The following is a 21956-nucleotide window of genomic DNA, read 5'->3' on the forward strand; positions in this document are numbered from 1 at the left end:
AGCATTACTAAGTAGGCTTAATTTAAAAACCATCAAGTGGTGTTATCTACCTGATGGTGCCTACAAATCTAAATTCCTAGATTATCAGCCTTTTATCTGAGCTTAACTGCAACCACTGTGATAGAGCTGCATTTCAGAAACAGACATGTTATTCTTGAGTTTTGATATGAAAGTGATTAAATTATCAGAGGTATTTTTTTATTACCTCTGAAAAGCATTTTATGTAGTATTGATTGACTTCCAACATACTTAACTGAAAAGCTATGTGGACAAAATAGCAACAAAGGTTTCCTGTGTCATTAATTCTTTAACTCACTTATAGGCTTTAAGACTATAATGGGGCAGGTCTGATATTCATGTACTGCACTTCTTCCACTCTTTTGAACCTTTAATATAAAGTAAGTGCCTTGGAACAAAGTATTTTGGGGATTGACAGTGAAATAAGCGAATATAAGCAAATTTGAGTCACTTTTTTGTATTCTGATGTGTAAGATTTGGACTCAATCTGTATATCCTCACTTCTGTTCTGCAATGAGCTATATCTTCTGCTACAACACTTTGTACAACTACTGATGATGCTATTCACAATAATGAATCAGCTCTGTAATAAACTGAGATTTCTTGCAAAAAAAATTACTACAAACTTGTGGGTATACGTACGATACAACAGTTGTCTGACATCTTAATTGTGACACTGCAAAATCTTCAGCCCTTGATATATAAGCAGGTAGCACTCTAAATATGCAGTGTCAGCTGTAGGAACAGCTTGCCCCAGCATATAACCCCACCACTATCTACTTAAATAAACAAGGTTTTCAGAGATTCATACAGCTCTTAATTAAAACAGTATTGAGTAGTGGAAGCTGTTTGAAATCTCTTAGAACTTCTGTAAATGCAAAATTACTTTCATCTGTTAGTAAGTTTGAATTCAAAGTGTTGGAGGCTGCTAGGGTTCAAGTTCAAAGAATAATTGTGGTTATACTTTTGTAGGTAATTAAAGCAATGTGTAGAGACACACTGAAAGCTTCAAAATGGGACAACTTTAAGGCTAACATTTTCTAGACTGGAGAGGAAAGAAAGTATAAGTAATCCAAGAATGTATTAATGCATGTCTCATTGAATCTTTTAACAGTTCCTGAGAGTTGAATAGTACCTGCAATTATTATCACAAAACTGACTGTAAAAGTAACTTTCTGACATTTCCAGTGTACGAGGTAGCTGTGAGTTGCCACACCAAACTCACTTAATTCACAAGTCAAAACAAGACTTTATTATAAGGTGAACAGTGCAGCCGCAGTCAGTTGTCTGGAAGTTGGCCACCACCATCGAGAGGAATGACTTTGGACCTAGGGGTTCTATTACAGTTCTCTTGGTGAGCAGTGAAGCAAAACAGAATATGCTTTGGAGTCCTGCCGTCTATTGAGTCATTGGTGTTAATGGTATGACTGGTTTTGTCTGAGAGTTTGAGGTGTGACTTCAAAGACACATGCTGTAGGGGTAGGCACATAAAATGACCAGGTGCCGTTTCTATACAATAGTTTTTTACCTTAAATGTATCTTAAAGTTTATATATTGGGCTGACTAGTTGCTAACTATTATTCATTCAGTCTTGCAGATAGTTACTGAGATGTTTTTGAGATGTTTTCACAGCACGTTAAGAGTTCAGATGTTCCCTAATAAATTAGTTTTTGTTTATAGCTGTGGTCTTCTGATCTTCTATTGCAAAGGGCAAATGCCCTATATGAAAAATGTGTTGTATACACTATTAGGGCTACTAGGGAATATTGGTTCCGTTATTTGGAGGTGGACACTTCTGACATCAGTGATTTTTCTTTTTTCCTTTGGCTTCCAGCACTTAGTTGAAGAGCAAAATTTCCCAGCTTTGAAGTAATTGATTCTGCATTGTGGTTGATTTGCGAGTTCAGAGAGACACTCGGTTATACAGCTAATAACCTAACAAATTTTAATTTCTTTTAAGTTATTCAAGACAGGAAAACTTCCACTCAAATTATTGTCTTTATGCGGTTGACATTGTCTAAAGGCCGAGTAGGAACATTCTCATCGAGTGCATTATTTTCAGGACTGATGCAGGGGTGTATTTGGAGGTCAGGGCTGTGCCAGCCCAGTTCTTTGCCCTTGCCATCAGGAGTGGCAGCATCTGCCTGTGCTTCCTTCCTACCTCCCCTTTCCTCTCCCAAACCATGCCTTACTGAGGCTGGGACACGCCTTCCCCTCTGCTGACTCTTGCCAGTGCTCATCTGACTGCACAGCAGGCTGGAGTGACTAAAATATGTTTGCCTGTTTTGCTGGGTGAATTTCCCGCATGGAGATCGCCTCTGATGTCCTCAAAGAAGAGCTGAAGCCCAGCAGAGGCAGCAGCACTGGGGTCCTGTGCCGGGGAGGAAGAGGAGGTGAGGAAGAAGCAGATCTTCCTATTTTAGTTGCAGTCAGCTTTCAACTGACTTAGCTGTGTCACATCTCTACACCTAACAAAATGACCTGGTTGAGTTGAGGTTTTTTTCATAGTGTAAAACTACAGAAAAATTTAAGAGAAGGACAGGACTGAGTTTCTGTAACTACTGATCTGTACCAGAGCTGGAGCCAAATTATTTTAGGATGGTTATTACCCATTCACAGCTGTGCAAATTCGTGCACCTGCCAGACCAATTCATGAAAGCTTTATGATAAACCCCAAGTTTTTAGTAACTTTAGTTAGTGTGTTTGGTGAAGGGTTTGGTCTTTGAGTTTGTTCGCTTTTTAGGTTAGCTGGTTCATTATAGTTTTTTTTTAATTGATTCAGGAGAGATATTGTTTATCAATCCCTATACGTGGTTACATGTCCTTGAAGACAAGTGTTTGAAATGACTTTTAAAAACATGTTTCTACTAACATTTTGGAGTTTATTTTCCTTTAAAAGTGCATCTCTCAACGTGCTTAGAATTTTCTAAGTACTACCTGTGGATCAAGAGAGCCTGTGTGAGCTAGTAGTATATACTTCCAGAGTCAGTAGTAAAAAGCATATTTATATTTCTTTTAACTAATAATACTTTCTGAGAATGATGGCAGTCACAGAATGAGGACAAGATACTACTGAGCATCAAGTAGCTTTTATTCAAGGAATGAATTTAAAACTCATGTTTTGACATTTGAAAACTGTTGATAGGAGCTATTGTAAGATGTGTAAACATTGAAATAAAATTAACTTCATAGACTTGATCTACTGCAGGCTTGTGGTTTTGGTGTTGGGTATTTTTTTTTCACATTCTCCACTGAAAACAGATATTAAAATATATTGTTAAACATTTTGGTTTATTTTTGTTGTCCTAATTACCTTGAAAAAAATCTATCAACCTAAAAAAAGGATTTTAAAATCAAGTCTGTTGGAGGCATTTGACAAAGGACACCACTCTGTATACAATTTTTTGTTTTGTTTTGTAGCAGCATAGTCCTAGACAGACCTGTTAGTGAAAAGGCTTTATATGTATAGCTAGATATTTGCTTCACTGATCCTCAGAGGGTTGAGGAGACCAGCTGGGAATGGTGTCCCAAGAGAACCTTTTGGAACATTCTGGCTACCTAGGTTATGGGAAATAGACACATGAAAGGAGTTAACTTAATTCTGCCATTACTTTTTTTTCATTTTATTACTCTACATTTATTTTACATCTGCTCTTATCTAAAGTTCTCAGTGATAACCACATATTTATTCTAAACCACAGAAGTCAGCACTATAGTCTTCACTAAGGAAGCACTCTTTAGAGAAGTATCAACATTAAATAAATCAAAGCTATTACCCTATGATTTCAAGAAAAAAATAGAAGATAAGCCACTGCTGTGGCTTATTTTTTGTCACAAAATTCTACATTATCCCAAGAAATCACCTTTGCTAACATATTTTTGGAGGATTTTGCTTACATTTTTTACCTAACTCAGTCACCCACATCACCAGACGTGTCCTCAATGTCTAATCCTCTATGGATTCTTTCACTGCTGCTTTTTTGTAGCATATGAAATCCAGTTTTATGTTAAGTAGGTGGGTTGCTGATTTGCCAGCATGCCATTCTGGATCAGGCATTTCTGAATTGTTTTTAAGCAGCAAAGTGGACAATGAGAGCTTTATAGCAGTTCCCCAATTAGCAGTAATTATTCTTGTTAAACTTTGGTAAAGAGCTGCAGTATGCAATGAATGTAAAGTATTCATTCCTGATCTGTTTCTTTTTTTTTTTTTTTTTTTTTTTTTAAATTTTCTTTTCCCCCTGCATTTCTACATCTTGTCAAATAGTCTTATGTTTCTTGTTGATTCTGTTCGCATTGCAGATTGAGAATGTTGATGTCTGCCTTAGCTTTCTGGCAGCCAGAGGCGTAAATGTCCAAGGTCTTTCTGCAGAAGGTAAGAGAAATAAATCATCAGACAAAATAATAATAGATTTGTTTTTTTTCCAAAAATATAATTTTCATAATACAAATTACTTCCACAAAATCTTAACTTTTAACAGCATGCAAATATAGATTAATGATAGCAAACAAGAGAGTTTAGTTTTCCTTTTACTTTTTCCTTGATAGTGAACCAAGAAATTCAACATTTATGAAGCCTGAGAAAATGTATTAAAATATTTTTTTTTCAATAGTATTAATCTTTTAAAGCTATTTCCACACTATTAGATAGGTACAGGGTTTCCCAAGCATACTTTTAAGCTTGTTTATATATGAGATGTAAAACAATAAAATTAATGAGAATCTTACTCAGTAAAGTAAACCAGGGTAGAATATTTTAAAGCAAATTTGTTATTAGTAATGCTCATGAAAAACTATTGTATTACTTTGATGTTTTGTATTAAGAGAAAAAGTAAATGGTCTTGTGCTCTACTAGTCACCTCAAGTGACTGTATAATACAATTACAATTAATTTAATAAACATGTTAAATAAACCCCATTTAATTACCAGTTGGTTTAACTGGTATGTAAGATTTGTCATATGAATGTGAAATTAAGTTAGTGGATACTTTATCCTGTAAATTAATAAAATATATACAAGTGTTTATCCTGTAATGAATTAGCAGTTCTGCAAGGTACTGTGTACCTTCAAAATCTCTAGAAGTTCCATGTCAGCTGAAGGCAGTAAGTATTAACAAGATGCAACACTACATTTTAATTTTCATTGTAGCACAACTAAAAGCTAGAAGGAAAAATACCTTTTTTCCAAAGATGGTAATTCCAGTTGAATTTTATAAGATACCCAGAGGGAAAAAACCTGAATGCTAACCACCATTTTATTTTAAATTTAACTCTGAATTTTTATATTTTCACCATTTCCACCTTTCTAGTACCACAGCAGAAATATAACAGGGCCACAATATGTGCTATCTACACACTTAGATTGACTACTTATGGGAAGTTCCTTAACTGATTTAAAAGAATGCATTAGAACACTGAATATTTACATGTTACTGTTCACCCCAAATCTGTTTGGAATGTGATATTTTTAGTGCAGACTATTTTACTTGCATATGAAGTGACAACCAAATATATGAATAGACTGATTTTATTTCATAATAATCTTCATTGATTAATACCATAATGCTGTCATGAGACTTAAAAAACATCAAATCTGAATGCATTCTGTAATAATTCCTTTATTCATAACCTTGTTTTGATTTGGAAAATAATTTTTAATGGCAATAAGCTTCAAATGTGTAGATTTAAGTTCAAATAGTACTGTAAACAATAATACTACATAGTTTTAAAGTCAAGGGCTATTTTTTAAAACTTAAACTTTAAAAAATTATTTCAGTAAAGTGGGCGTTGAGTTTTGAAGTAAGATTAGAACTAGTCTTACTGTTTTGCAGTTGGTCATGAATCTAGGGAAAATTTCCCTAATATATTTGCAATTACATTAGTTTAAAGTATCACAGAAGTATGATTCCAACCCAACTCATTCTGTGATTCTATTATTTGCTTAAATATACCACTTCAGTTTGTACAATCCTTGAATATAACAATTTCTTTGAAAGAGAAAAACTGTGAAAAAATGGGAGTGGGTTTTTTTATTGCTATTATTACAAATTTGTCAGGTTACCTTCATAGTATTTTGTGAGCACATTTATATTCAAACTCAACTAAATTTTGAAACCACAAGTCAATTTTTTTTTTTTTGTAAGAGGCATTGGTAAATATGCCTTGTTACTACTGGGTCATTTATTAATGACCAGGCAGTTTCTGGAAAAGTAAACCATGACCTTACCACAGACTGAAGATTTCACAAGCAGCTTCCTGCTTCATTTTAACATGTGCAAAGAGGTTGGAAGGAAAAGTAATTTTCAAATCTTGCCTTCAAAAATCTCTACTGGAGAACTCAAATGATAATTAATATATTGGTTGCAACAAATTAAAATGCTGCACTTCACTTCCTGGCAAGTGTTTGGTAGATATCAGAAGTTTGGGTTTTTTTTCTGTTTAAGAGAAATCATCCAGCTTACACTCATATAAAAATAGGAAAGAAAAGGAAGTTTAAGACTGATACCATGATTCTGTAAGATAATTTTTTTAGCAAAAATATAGTTTAAATAAAATGAGGAAAATTCTAAGATTAAAAAAAAATGAGTGAGATTCAACAGAGTTCTTTTTTTGAGCATTGTTATGCAAAATCATAAGATTAAGTAAACAGCTATCAGAGCATCTTAAAGACAATTGTATGGTTTTGTTGCATTTTTTAAAGATAATTTTAAATATAAGTTCCCTGTGATCCTTGATAAGGATCTTTGTTGCAACCAACAGCAAAAGTCATTGTTGCCTGAAAAGCTTTCTAATTCTGAGAAAGTTCTTCTGTGTATCTCTGGTGGTCTTGTGGGACATCAAAGATTCTGCAGCAGCTTCACCCTCCAGTATCCAGTATTGTGTCTGCTTTTGAAGAACAGATTAAGAGCTAAAAGTCTTCCATGTTTGATGGCCTGTTAGTGCATGTACTGACATTTCACTTAATCTTTTTGAAAGACAATTAGAATGGTTTAAAGGATATGAATATGACAGTTGTTGCTCATGAATTCTGCCTTTAAAACTACTTAAGAAAGACTGTGTAGTGCATACACACATGCAGCTCAGTATTTAGATTTAGAGAGAAGGCCAAAATAGTGCAGTGTTGCATGTTAGGTTACAAGGCTATAGGCCTAATGAAAACACTTCACCAAAATGTTCAGTGCCAAAGGCATTAATAATGAGGTTATGAACAGACCTAAGAGCTGTAGATAATTTCATTAAACCTCCCGAGGTTTTCTTTTTTGACACAGAATTCCTGTATGAGCAAAGAATATCATCATCCTCCTAGAACCTTCATTTCAGGCTGGGGAAAGACTAAGAAAAAAATGGGAGACATCAGTATAATACTGTGTCTCACCAGAGTTTTGTATGATTCTATGTTTTAGGCTCATATGAAAGCTGTAGTTTTGAGGTCTCCTTTAATCAGTAACAGCAGTGTGAAAGAGGAAGCTAGAAAATAATTTAGCTGTAAAGTTCAAAGATCATACACCTTATGGTAACCTTTTCTAATGTATTTTTTTACATTAATCTCCTTCTCTCATTTTTCTTGCAAATTGTTGTGAATGGATATGTGCTCATCCTCAGGGCGTTACCATCTCCTCTTTCCAGTTTTTCTAGAAGTCACTGTTTATTCCCAGAGAGCAATGAATTTGCTCAAAGAGCAAGGAGAGTAATTTAAAGCCACGAAGCAGAAGGGATGTGGGCCCAAGTTCTGAAAGAAACTGAGGTTTTCTGAATGTCCCTCTGCTTACTAATATTACTTGTACTGTAGGCAGAGTACGTTTATTATTTCAGGATTGTTGCACTTCTCTTTGTGACTGTGCACATGACTCACCATGAGGACATTATGGGAATATGTGTTTATTACTACAGTGACATCATAAGAAAGCAAAGATTATAATAAACAATAAAGCATCAGTGATAGGTACCATGTCTCTGATATTAGAAATAAATGAGATATAAAGCATAAGCATGTATAGCATATGTAGGTATAGGTATGCACAGGGATGTTTTAGTCTAAAACTGAAGTCTAAAACCAGTATTTTCACTTCATCTTTTTCCTTTCCCTTTCTCTTTTGCTTTTTCTTTTTTTTTCCTTTTTTCTCCTTTTTTTTCTCTTTTTCTCTTTGCTTTTTTCTTTTTTCCTCTTTTTTCCCTTCCTTCCTCCCTTCCTTTCTCCCTTCCTTCCTCCCTTCCTTCTTCCCTTTCTTCCCTTTCTTCCCTTTCTATTGCTTGCTTTCTTTCTCTTCCTTTCTTCCTTCCTTTCTTTCTTCCTTTCTTTTCTTCCTTTCTTTCTTCCTTTCTCTCTCTCTTTCTCTCTTTCTCTCTTTCTCTCTTTCTCTCTTTCTCTCTTTCTCTCTTTCTCTCTTTCTCTCTTTCTCTCTTTCTCTCTTTCTCTCTTTCTCTCTTTCTCTTTTTCTCTCTCTCTTCCTCTCTTTCTTTCTTTCCCTCTCTCTTTTTTGTCTTTTTTCTTTTAATAGAAATAAGGAATGGAAATTTGAAAGCCATTTTAGGGCTGTTTTTCAGTCTGTCTCGGTACAAGCAGCAGCAACACCAGCAGCAGCAGTACTACCAGTCTTTGGTGGAGCTACAGCAGCAAGTCCCTTCACCTCCAGCTGAAATCGGCCACTCCAAAACACACCAAGATATGCAGTCTAGGTAGGTTAAGGAGTTAATTTCCTCAGATTTAAAAGCTTTCTACTTGTCTATTCACAGTATACCAGGTTTTGCTGGAAAATAACTTACTTGTAAAAGACTTAAAAATTGGCTTTCTTGGGGAATTTTTAGCTATTTTTGCAATGGACATAGAAAAGCTGGATCTTCAGTGTTTGTCTGATATTAAGCTTTCCTTTCTTGGGATGAAAGCTAAAGGGAGAGAAGAAAACATTCCCAAATAAATTTAGTTCCAGTTCTAATTAATTTTAAGGCATTCTTTCACTTTATTACTGATTCTGTTGTCCTTTGCATAATACAAGACAGCACACCATGAGGTTAGTACCCTGGCTGTTTTCATATTTTACTCACATACCCAATAACACATCTAAATGAACAATTTCAAATTATTACTAGAGAATTCAGGGAAAAGGCATAATTAATAATTTCATTTGCTGTGAACTGTTTGCATGCCCACACATTCTGGTTTTGAGTGCCTGATTCTATGTGAATGTTTTTTGAAAGGGGGAAGAAATGGCCTTAATCTAGTTGTTTCCTTTAAGTGGTTAGCTTATTATTTAGCTTTAGGAAAGCAAAGCACTCAGCTGAATCCTTAAGTCCTGAGTTACATTGTTTTCAAACTGAAGCTGAAAACATCTTTTGAGAAGGTAGTTTTTTACTATCTATGACAAAAGAATCAGTTTTAAACAAAAAATGCCTAATTAAATTGAAAGAGTATTAACAATGTATACATTATTGGGGAAGTTAAGAAAAAGAAAAAACATTTGCATGTTGGTCTATGTAAAGTGTAGTTCTTAATGAAGATTTTTATATATTGCTCTGTTGGATTTAATACTTGATTCTTTTTTAAATACTTTGTTTACTTACTGAACAATTTTATACCTAAACTGTAGGAAGCCAGTGATCTAAGATGGATTAAAATAATGACAACAATAATGAAATTTTGGTTCTTGAGAGCATTCATGTCTAAATTGGACTTCCATGTTTATAATTAACCTACTTCTTCAGTTCAGAAAATGTTCACACTTCAACCTCTGTCTTGAACCTAGGAATGCAGTAAAAAATATGTTTAGAGGAACCATTATATGTTTAAAGTTGCTGATGGCATTTTATTTACCTCATTTTATCTAAAAATTAAGATACACTTGTGTTTGTCTTGGGCAGTACAATGTAAAATGACTTCTTTTTCTTTGGTACCAGAAAATAATGTCTTTAAATGCTTTCTCTGGGTAGTTGACTTTTAACATATAAGTCAGGGCTGTCTGGTGTGATCCTAGAGGAATCTGATCTGAGTCAGTCTCAACATTTTCTGAAGCTGAATTTCTGCTTTCAGTGGGATATTTAATACTGCAGAAGAGCCAATGTCATCTTACTATTCAGAAATTAAATGTTTTTCCTAGTGTAAGGAAGACATTTTCGGTATAAGTCTACAAGCGTTCACTGCTTTAATCTGTGGAATTAAGGGTTTAGGCAGCTTCATGTAAACAATTTTGGTTGTTAGTTTTCGTTTATAAAACAACTGAAACATTTCCTGCTTTTCAAATTGCCATGGTGAATTTTTAAGAAAAAAAATTGTTACTATGATCCTTTATACATCACCACTATCTCAAGAAGTTGTTCACTATTCAGAAGATACTGATTGCACACTTGTCCTTTGTCTGCTCAGGAATGGAAGGCAAACAGGAGATGAATTTTTTATAAAGCTTTTTTTTCATTATATTTTCCCAAGATCTCATGAGCCGTCAGTGCCTGTTACTCCTCTTCTACTTTGCTATTTTTAATATACTTCATTACAAGGAAAGGCCGTGTTTTCATATCCATAATTCCAACATTCATGCCTTCATGACCCATAAGACTCATTTTGAAAATTTCTACTTCCATGCCTGTGCTTTAGGCCTTTAATGCTGAGCATCAAAAAGAATTCTGTTCTTAAATTGAATTTCTATCCATAACTATGTTTCAGCTGCAAAATGTTTCTATGTAAAAAATCATTACACTGAGATTGATTCCATCTTTCTTGTTTCCTATCTGTAAACTGAAAACGATAATTTTTCTGAAATATTCAGTGAGGAATCACATTGCAAATCACATTACAATGTAAGTCAGGTTAAATTATTCCACTGGGAAAGTTATCTTCTTCATTGCTTCCAGCTAAGGTGTCATAAGCATATTGCTCAACTTCAACTTGATTTCCACAAAGATAAAAAGCTGTACGTGCTCTTTTAAACTAGTATGAAAAGGTGATGCTGTCCACTGTTTCAAAGAGAGAGACAGATTGTACATGGGAGAGGGAAACACCTCTTAGAAGCTATGTGGAAGACAGTCAGGATACACAAGTGGTAGCATCCATGGTGTACTGAAGAAAAAACAAGTTTTATCTTTGTGTGTACAGGGCTAGTGTCTCACTCTCCTAATTTAGGACCGTGGTCCTGATGATGGTAATGGTGATGATGACAACATTCATCCTAATTTTCAGGTTATAGTGTCCTCAAAAATGACCAATGTCTGTGATCATTACTGGGGCTGAGTCCATTTTGTGGGCTTCTTCTGCTGGAGCCAACTCACTTTGGTACAATCAACCTAAATGAAGGAGCATTTGGGCCCTTTGTCAACAAAAGCTGAAACAGGCACCAAAAAATAATTGGTATTAGGACAATCCTGTTTTCATAGCCAGGTTGTTTGTATATGGTAAAAGAACAAATCCCAGGGGAAGATTATAATCAGAATGTCATGACCCTGTCAGTATGAGGTTTGTGCTGAAGTGGCAGGCCAGTCATCCTTGGATTACTATGTAATCAGTGTCTCCTACAGAATGCAACGTGGATTAGAAATTTAATTAAACTGATTTCTGGTGGATCCTCTCTCCCCTTACCATAAAGTTTGCATTGGAGAATACTGAATTTACTTCAGCAAGCTCCAAGCAAAGCTATCTAAAATTGGTCAGCATGGTAACATTTTAACCTGCCTCATCCCATGTGATCTGTCCATAACCAAGCTCAGAATTTTGAAAATTTATATTCAGAAAGAGAGCATGATACTGCATGTGAAAGAGTATCATTGGCCTATCCAATCCTTGGGCCAACAGCAGAACTTTAAATTAAATGTAAAAAAATGAATAAGGAAGTTAATATATTGTAAGTGAAACTTCATTGCAAAGAATATGCTTGATGCATAAAAGATTAGAATTTCATATCACTAAGTATAAAATCTTTTTAATTGTTTAGATGATTAGTGGGAAGATTACAGAAAATAATAAACGGTAACTTAAGGGAGAGAATGGTTTTAGATGTGATTTCTTATTTTTATCTTAAATTTCCCACATTCTTGCATGACTAACTGTGGTAATTGCATATTTCAAAATCTGAGGTAGGCATTTCACTCTTTTGTTGTAACTGTTGCTGCTTTGAGATTTAGTTAAAAAAATGCACTGCTGGTGGCCTTAATTGTATCTGTCAGTACAGATAGATGACAACAATAGTTACATTATGTATTTATGCTTTGCTTTGCTAGTGGATTCCATTACCACAGCAATACATCTAAGCTTTCTGCAACGATGATCTTTCAAATACCCAGATCCTAAGGGGAAACACATGTGGATGAAAGAAGTTCTGTCTCATTTATAAATTAGGCAGTAAGTAGTTTCAGTAAGCTGTCAGCAAAATTCCCCAAGACAGACAAACTATTTTATCACGGAGAGGAATGATGAGCACAGCTTGAAGTCCAGATGGATTTTGTTGAATTTGTTATATTAAAAGAGCACCCTGATTTTCTTAGCCACATAAACAAAGTTAGGTAGCTGGTTTCTATAGGCAGTTGCATATTAAACTACTGCAATGAGCAGGGTTTCATGTTGCCTGCTGCTCAGAAGTACTAAGGAAAAAAATTAAGCATATTGGACACACAACTCGTGGTGTCTGAAATACAGTAATGCAATGATTATGAATTTTTAAAGATCCATGCCAGAATACTGGCAATCTGGATGCCAGTCTTGGTTACACTGCTCTCACTACAGGAAAAGGCCTTCGTTGCAGTGTTCTTATGGGCATTGCACTGACATAGCCTAAAAAATGATGTGTAAAGCTATGAGTCTGCCTTGGTTAATAGAAAGCAATGAACTAGGTTTCTTCACTGTCCTTAGCTCTTGCCATTGGTAGTCACTTGGTTTTAATGAAGGGAAGCAGGTAAGTAGTTTCTGATTTTCCCAGTGCAGAATAATTATTTAAGTTGCAGAGAAGAAAAATCAGGAAAAGGCTTATTTCTTCTTTCTATTCTCTGTTTTCTAGTAAGGTTCTAAGCAAACAAACTGCTGCTAGCCTAATCTGATGCATTTTTATCCATCTGGGAGATAATGCAGAATTAATTGTTTAATATGATTGCACCAAGATCCCCAGCAGCCCACCTTCATGTGGGCCTTGGGGATTTCATTTTACTTTAACCAAGCTACCTTTCTGTCTTAAAATCTGCTTTGAGCCCATTTTGATTTACTCCACAAAGATGCAGTCATTACAGCCCTCACTGTTCCCAGCAAAAGGAACTTGGCAAATACATTTCTTTCATCTTTGTTTTCCTGAAATCCAAGTAACTAAAGTATATAGTAGCTCTGCATATCAATTAAATCAGTTAGCTGTGTACCTAAGCAAATGGAAGACCTTTAATAGGGAAGGGTTGCATAAATTAGAGATTTTTTTCCTGCAATAAACACTATCTACGTCACTGGAAAAAGTGGCTGCTCTTGCACATACCATGTGCTTATCTCACAGAAGTATGAAACTGATGTACACATGTGATATACAATATACCTGTCATTACATGCTGGGAATTGCTGCAGTTTCTAGGGCTTTCTAGGCTACAGCTATGATGTATTGACAGAGCAATATGTAAAAAACTACACTTCCATATCCTCGCACATATTAATATTATTTCCACTGTTTCATTAGCAATTATTTTGATTTTCCTTCCTAAAATTTGCCTTAATGGCTATATTTTGAAATAACGTGAAAAGATTGCATCTGCTCTATTTGAAGTTTTGAGACTTAGAAAGAGAGACTTAGAAATTACCATAAAGATAAAGCTTACTTTTTTCTGATGGCAAATTGCCAGTCTTTCTAATGACCTTCATAAAGAAAAAGCAGAATGATGCATAGCAAAAATATATTTTTCATATACTTCTGATCTGTATCTCATCCTCTCTGTAAGATAAGAAAATAATAACATTGATTATGCTTAATATAAGGAAAAAAAAGGTTTTCAAAGTAGACTTCCAATTTCTAAAACAAAATGTCATCTCTATAGCTATAATATAGAATGCACTAAATAGAAAATATAAAAATATCAATTATAAATTATTTTATAGTCTTTCAATAGGTTTTAAGTTTTTTTAACATGTCCTCTCTTATTTAACATCTTACTACAATCCCCTCAGAAACTCTTCATATCTATTACCTTCTTAAATAATTTTGTTGGCTGAATCCTCAAATTTTTTTTTTCTGATTGGTACCTGCCCTCATGTGCTATTTATTTAGTATGTTCTACATTCCTTCCTCTCTGCAAAGTGTCTGAAGTTTGTCTAAACATTTTCTTCAGAAACTTGTAACACATGGTTAAACTGATTTCTTACATGTATAAATTACCTCTGCCACATGCTCAATAGTGATAATTCTTTCTCTTCTCTTATTCTGGTTGTATTTTAAAATGTGAGTGTCATCATTTCTCCCTGTCTGCACTATAGTTTTCAAAAGAGTGTTTTAACCAATTTAGTGATAATTTCCATCCTGAGCTCTTCAGGTATTTTGATTTCCTTTCACTTGTTTCTTTTGCCATTCACTGGCTTTTATATTTCAACTATTCACTTGGGCCCTAATTTTCACTGCTGCTAATCCAGATCATTTAGAATCCTATGAGAAGCTTTCCATTCAACCTTGTAGCATTTTAATCTCGTTCTCTGAAAATAAATTCTGCTGAAATTATCTCTAAGCATTTTTTTTCCTTTCTCAGGTCTCCCATCTATTTAATTTTGATGTCTTTCAAACATATGAGGTTGCCTTTAATTTCACATTTATGGTAAATATAACTTTGATAAATGTAAAGTTCAAAGGCAGCCATAGAAAACAGTTAGTGTCTTCAGTATTTCTATTTACATATGATTAATTTTCTGCCTTTTCTGAAACTAAGTATTACATCTTTACTCCTGTGTATTCCTTGACAGATCCCTTGATAGCAATGTACTACTCAGTCTTTTCCTTGCATTCTTGGATTCATTTAAGTCATAATTTTATTTTTGTACTGCTACTTTCTTTGTTTGATGCTTTCCGTCCTTTTTATCAACTTTAATCTCTTTTTGTTTTTCCAAACAGTGCAAAAAATATGATACTTGACATATTTTTTTACAAATATCAGTTAATAAAATAACAGTATACTTTATAGCTGCTGTGGAGAAAATAACTTTGTCTCTTCATTGACAAAAAAAAAAAAAATTAAAAAAAATCCGTAGGCTTCCAAAGAAGACAGGTGGTGCTCAATTAGTGCACATGGAGAATAGATTAAAATAAAAGTTTAAAAAATGAGCTTTTATTGTATTTAAAATTAGTCACAGACGAGATAAATTGCCATCTTAGGAAAATTGCATATTGCAATCATATATTTGTGTTTTTATCCTCTTGTTGAAAATTTTGGGGGCAGTATAGCTGATATGTTGGTAGAAGGTTTTTAAATTTACTTGTATAGGTTAAAACGAGAAAACCAAATGAACTGCACACAAACGTACTTTGATTCCTTTAAAAAAGAACAGCCTTAACTATGTGTTAATTGGTTGTCTGATGCAGGTTTATAACAATCTCAATTTGGGACACGTTGATGAATTTGAGTTCTTTGAAAATCTATGAAATCTACAACGAATGTAGATTTGAAAAAGTGACAGCCTCGGGCTCTCTAGCACCCCCTTTCTCATTCTCTCTGGGAGTGAGCTTACAGCCTTATGCTATAAAAGTGTGAAACAGAATGGTGGCATAAACTATTGTACAGACCATCTGATATAATTCTGTTATTCACATGGCTAATCTGTTAAAAATATAATAATTTGTAAAAGATTTTTGTGTTGCAATGTGAGTTACAACTCAGGTTAAGCACAGTAGCTAAGTAGCAAATTTATTGCTCTTTTATCATAGAATCATAGAATCATAGAATTGGCTGGATTGGAAGGGACCTCATAGATCATCGAGTCCAACCCTTAAACTACCTTTTTGTTTTTTTAATGTTGTGATTTCATATATTCTTTCATTAAATTCTATAAAATACCCATAGTGCAAACACTGGGAATAGAGTGGGAAGGTATGGTCACTGTGGTAGATGGCTCATTCTTATTACAAGTTACTGTGTTTTTGCAAGAGCATAAAAGTTGATGTGAAACTGGGTTATCTGACTTTTGGTTTATGAACCATGAAGAGTAGGAAAACATTTAAAACACAATTTTACTTCTACCTCCAACCTGAAATAGTTGGAGACCAACTTCTTGTATAAGATGCTAGAAGTTCAAAGAGCAGAAAGGAGAAATACAAAAAATATGTTATGATATGATATATGATATGATATGATATGATATGATATGATATGACATGATATGGTATGAGCTAGAACTGCCTCAACCATAGACATTTCCTCTTGTGAATGAAAAGATAAATGTGTACTTCTGTGGTAAATATATATCTATATACACACACACACACTATATATATATATATATAATATAAACATAAGAATACCTAGACAATGCCCTTACATCTATAACATTTATATAAAAGTGCTCACACAAACACATATATATCAAATCTGTATTTATGTAAATATGTATATGTAGCTAGATAGATTCAAATATGAAGATATAAACGTATATTAATTTACCAGGACTGGGCTAAAAAGGCAAAAGAAACATCTGAAAAATATTGCTTGTGGGAAAATTTGGGATTTTTGGTTTCATCCTGTCTTCCTTGACTGCCCGTTTGAGGAATCAGGGATTTTTTAGCTGCCCACACTGTTTGGTATGGCAAGTAGCCTAGAAACATTTGTTTCCTGTGGCATCCCTGGAACTTGGAGTTGGGTGAATCTTGGAATATTAGTTCTTGTGCTTTTTACCAGGCATGCTGATGAGAAGCATGCAGCCAAGGAGTTTGTTAAACAAGTAAATAAATCAAAATGGTGTACAGCACAATAAAGATCTTCTGGATAAATTTTGCCATTTAAAACTCACTCCTTTTAATCTATTTTTTTTTATCAAAGAATCTTTCTAGTAGGGAAGTCTCCAACAGTTCTGGAGTGCAATCTCCTTAGTGATATTAATACACTTTAGAAGATGAACAGTATATTAAATTCAAGTGTGCCAGTAAGTTAGAAAGACTTCAATTACATACTACAAACCCTTTTGCATTTTTGTAATTCTAACAGATCACATAGCTGGCATTTTAGAACCATGTGACTCCTAACATTATAGAAAAATTACAATGTGGTGTAACATGATCCTTGTGATCTTTTGACAGACTGTTAATAAAACACAGACAATAGTCGGAGTGGCAGTGAATGGGCTACTTTTTTAAGAAGAAGGTTAAAATATTTGCAGACTGATTCATGTTCTATATCCAGGTTTATAGGAGCTCCATCTTTCAGCTTACATGGTATACACACTTTCAAGGATCTATTTCTTTCCTGATACACCACGCAATTGTTACAGAAGCAAGAAAGACCTTCTGAAAGTTTAGTTCAGTGTTGAGCCGTCACTTCTTCCTTTTCATCTTTGTTCTTATTTGCCCATTTCAGTTCAACGTGTTACTTCAGTTGCAGTGGAAGGGCATTTAAGAACCTCTAGTATTGTAGCTTATATTGGTTTACCAGGCTCCCCTACACCTTTCAGCACCTCTTGCTAATCCTTTTACCTTACCTGCAACTGCATGCCCTCCATCAATTCCTTGTCTTGGTGCAACCTGGTCCTTAGTTCCCAGACACAAATAACTGTGCAGCAAGCCCACATGATGGAACAGAGTCCTGGTTCCTACAACCAGCATTGTTGTAGTACAGCTGTGCTGTTCCCCATCCACACCTCAGGGTCAGGACAGTCTCTAGGAACTCTTTCTTTCTCAATACCACTCAAGCTACCTATGTGTTGAACTTCCTTTCTCGGTAGTCTCAGCATGTTTATTCCATTTTCACCCATGGAGTGACAGAAATTTCCCAGTGTTTCATATCTGCTGTGTTAACTACTGTTTCCCTGGTTTGCAATAGAAAATATGGGGGGCTTGATTTCCACCTGGAATCCAGTTTTCAGAGCCCAGATGATTTCTAAGGATTTGGGATGAGATGCATGTAAACCCATCTTGCATCTTTGATTTGCTTAACCAAGAGCACCTGCCTTCTCTTCCCTAACATGTCAGGTGGAACAGGAGAGTTCAGCATGGTGCCAGAGGCCAAAAGGATTGTTCCTGGCCCAGGTCCAGTGCTGGAGTTGCTCCCAGGGCTGTAGCTCCTGAAGCATTAGGGTTTCCTGCTAACTCTGTGGTATCCTCTCTGGTTTGTATGTCCTCTTCCTGCCAATGGGGAAGAGCAGTTGATTCCTCTGAGCAGTTGAAGCTGTGACCATGTAATAAAAAACTACTGCTGGGAGTTGTATGGCAGAGGAAAGGTCTTGGGAGCATACAGCTGAGTAGTGAAGGCTTTGAAAATCCCTCTTCCCAAACCTCTTACAAATATATCCTCCCTGTCCTAAAAACTATTAGTGTTAATAGTTTTAGTTAATACATTTTAGTTAATACATTTTTTCATGGGAACTGAAATTCCCTGGGCATAGGCCTTGCCTTGGCCATACCTTTGACATATCCCCTATGCTTTAATACAGGCATGTGTTTAGTAAACCTTTGTGTGGATCTATAAATATAAGAAATTACCATTTTAGGCAAAATGGGTTTATTTTCCCAACTTCCAGATGTCATCCACAGACAACTACTTGATAAGATGGAGGGGCAGCAAGTAAATATTTGTTTATGGATAGGCTTGCAGCTCACATCTGTAACAGAGGAACCAGCAGTTGGGAAACAGGCATCTGTGCAAAACTTCAGTGGGTCCAGCACATCCAGTGCTGACTGAGAAGGAAAACCAAAAGTCATTAGGAACATGTTACACCTGATTTATGCTGGTTTATGTTTAAGATCTCTTTTTCCCTTTCCTTTGTCTCATTAATATTGGAAGATAAATTTACCCAGTCACAGTGGAAATGATGCTTTACTGACATTGACACATCCATCGATGCTTTTCAAGCCTGTCTGGAAAGTTTGAAAGCAGACTATAAGCTGACATTTTGTGAGTTTCCTAGTAGATTAAGTCCCAGGTAAAGACCACGGAAGAAAAGCATTCCAGATAGGTGGTTCATGTATTTATTGCTAATAAAAGAAAAAGGAAAAAAACAACAACCCTAAACAACAAGGTGTTGGTGAAGTTATCAACAACTCATCTGTGTCACTGAGATTATCTGATCTTGCAGCTACCTTGGAATTGTATTTTTTGAGGTAGAAAAACGACAATACAATATGGCAATGCATCCTATTCACTATTTTTCCAGCTCACTGTCTGTGTTTATTGTCCTGTGTATCATTTTACCTTTTACAACATAACTGCACTAAAGTTTTATTTGACATACCATTTTTCTCACCAGCCTCTTAGTTTAGTCAATGCAGATTACCAGCTAATGATTTCTAGATTCCTTCATTTTAAATATGCTGGAAAAAACCCAAAACTTGAGGGGAAGATGGGCTATTATGCTCAGCACAAATTTAGCAACGTCAGTGAACTATCCTATGTCACATTAGCATCATCAGTCCAGACACTGTTAGGAAATATAGCTGTAAGTGAAACTTAATTTAATATACTAATGGCTAGAGATATAAAAATATATAAACTGTAATTATTATGATGCTATTATAATTTATTGTAATTCCCACAGAAGCTATAGCCATGTGAAAAAAGCACTTTCTCAGCATTACTGTGAAAATATGTCAGAGAACTGACTGTTGCTTTTGTATACAGAATGATTCCTTTTTATCTTCTTAGGACTAAAGTTCTCACCTCTTTTTTATATTCATCATGTGCACATGTGCCAGTTGGAATTTGCAGACACAGAGGCAATCCCTAACTCCTTAATGGGGTTTAGTTTGGAAAAGTAACAATAATCATGCATCCCACTGAAATCTCACATTGTGCCTTGGTTTGTTCCTTCCCCTTGCTCTTCTTCAGGAAAAAACCTTTCTCCCTTGAGGGCTTCTTCCTTCTGCACTAGTCTCAGGCTATCTGCTCAGGTGAACTGGCAGAAATTGCTTAATTCTCATAGACTCAACACCACCAGGTGTTTCTTATCATTGCTAGCAGTCAATAAAGCTGGGACTGGAGCACTGTGCTTTCTGCTGCTACTCAGAAGAATTGCTGGAAGATGAAGAGCTGTAAGAGACAAAAGCAGCCTGTGACTAATAAGAATTTCTGTTTATTTTGTTGTCTGTCACTTCCGTAATAATGCAAGGAATTTGCTGTTGTGATTGCACCTGGCTTGGGCACTTGTCTATATCCTCAAGCTATGTGGATCCCAAAGGATACAGTTGTTCATGGGAACTGAAATTCCCCGGGCGAAGGCCTTGCCTTGGCCATACCTTTAACATATCCCCTATGCGAATATATATATATATTATATATATATAATATATTTATGCCCAAGAGGCATAAATTTGCTGTTTACTAGTGATGTATATTTGGGTGCCAAGAGAAATAGACATCTCTTTGCCCTGTAGCACAGGATATCTTCTGTTGCAGAAACACTACTCTGATGCCTTAATAGAAAAAGGTGTATTTTCCTGTGGAATTTGTATATCTGAGAACATGTCAGGGCTTTCTTAATAACACCTCTGATTCATTACCTGGGTAATGCATCACAAACATGACCTACACTGCTATAACAGTGATGAAAATAATGATGGAATGCTTTTGCCATATAGCTCTACTGTGGGGAGGGTTATCCTTCTTTTGCAGGAATAGTTCTGAGTCCACCCTGGTATAGCGTAATCATTCCTGTCAGACTGTGAACCCAGTCAGGATACTGGAGAAACTAGTGGCTGTGTATTTGTGATCAGTAATTTTTGTAGACTGGGAAAAAAAAAACAGAAAAGACAGAAAGTTTTGAGGTGCACTCTGCATTAGCTGAGCAAGACTTCAGTAATTCAGCCACTGAAACTTTACTCACATTGTCTGTTCCTAAGATTATTTCTAGCAAATGAAAAAAAAAATCCATCAATATCCATTATTTCATAATCTGTGTATTGCATCTCTCATAAAAATCTGCATGCTTACATTATTTCATATTATTGACAGTTAATGTGTGTATTATATTCATGTTCAATTTGTATTCATTAACTCACAGTTTGCTGGTGTATTCTTTCTATACATGTTAAAAGAAATTCTTTAATTCAGTTTCTCTGTTTCTTCTCATACAGTCTCACAGCCAGATATGCATCTCAGTCTAATCACAGTGGAATTGCAACCAATCAAAAAAAGACTTCTAGGTCAGTTAAATATCTCTAATTTATTGCTTGTTAGTGATACTCAAGCGAGTATATGGCCATTGAAACTTTATCCTTTAGAAGTAAGCAGACATTAAACAATGTGTGTGTATGTTATACGTGCAAGCTTTGCAGCAAATGAGCTATGCCATAGGAAAGCCTTGTAAGGTCTGGAAGGAGCAGATTTGTAATGTATTCTTTGTACTCTTTCTGGTATTTATGCATCCTACATCTTTGTATCTTGCATGTAAAATACTGGATGTGAAGGATTAGCTGGTGATTTTAGTGCTCTCTCCTACTTGCCTCAAATCCTTACTTGAGTCATGAATGAAAAGATGTTTGGAAGTCCTTCCTAATTCCCAGGGGATGTTTTGCATGTATCACAAATCTACCTGAGAAGCTGAGTTCACAGAAGCAAGTTCACAGATCCACGTTCCTGCAGAAGGAAAGTAGAAAAGGAAAAAAGAATCACTTTCAGGCTGCTCCATCAAGTGCAGTCTGCACACAGTCCCTACAAATGAGATGCTTCATTTTGCCAGTGAATTTGACAAGAGCTGTGTGTAGGAGCTAACCGTATTTCAGATTTCCTTAGTACCTCCAGTTTATGTCTTCCATGAGCACTAAAATCTGCAAGCCAGATTGCAGAAGAAAGAAATTGAGGTCTAAAGCTTA

General features: G+C 35.2%; 1 protein-coding gene across 1 annotated transcript in view; it reads left to right on the forward strand.

Moving 5' to 3' along the window:
* Nucleotides 1-21956, forward strand: part of NAV3 (neuron navigator 3) — a 264054-nt gene that overhangs the window by 97497 nt on the left and 144601 nt on the right. Inside the window, 3 exon segments of the mRNA XM_030463599.1 lie at nt 4318-4390; nt 8514-8691; nt 21219-21287. Coding sequence (XP_030319459.1) covers nt 4318-4390; nt 8514-8691; nt 21219-21287 — 320 coding nt within the window.

Source organism: Calypte anna, chromosome 1 (genome assembly GCF_003957555.1).
Source record: "Calypte anna isolate BGI_N300 chromosome 1, bCalAnn1_v1.p, whole genome shotgun sequence".
NCBI lineage: Eukaryota > Metazoa > Chordata > Aves > Apodiformes > Trochilidae > Calypte > Calypte anna.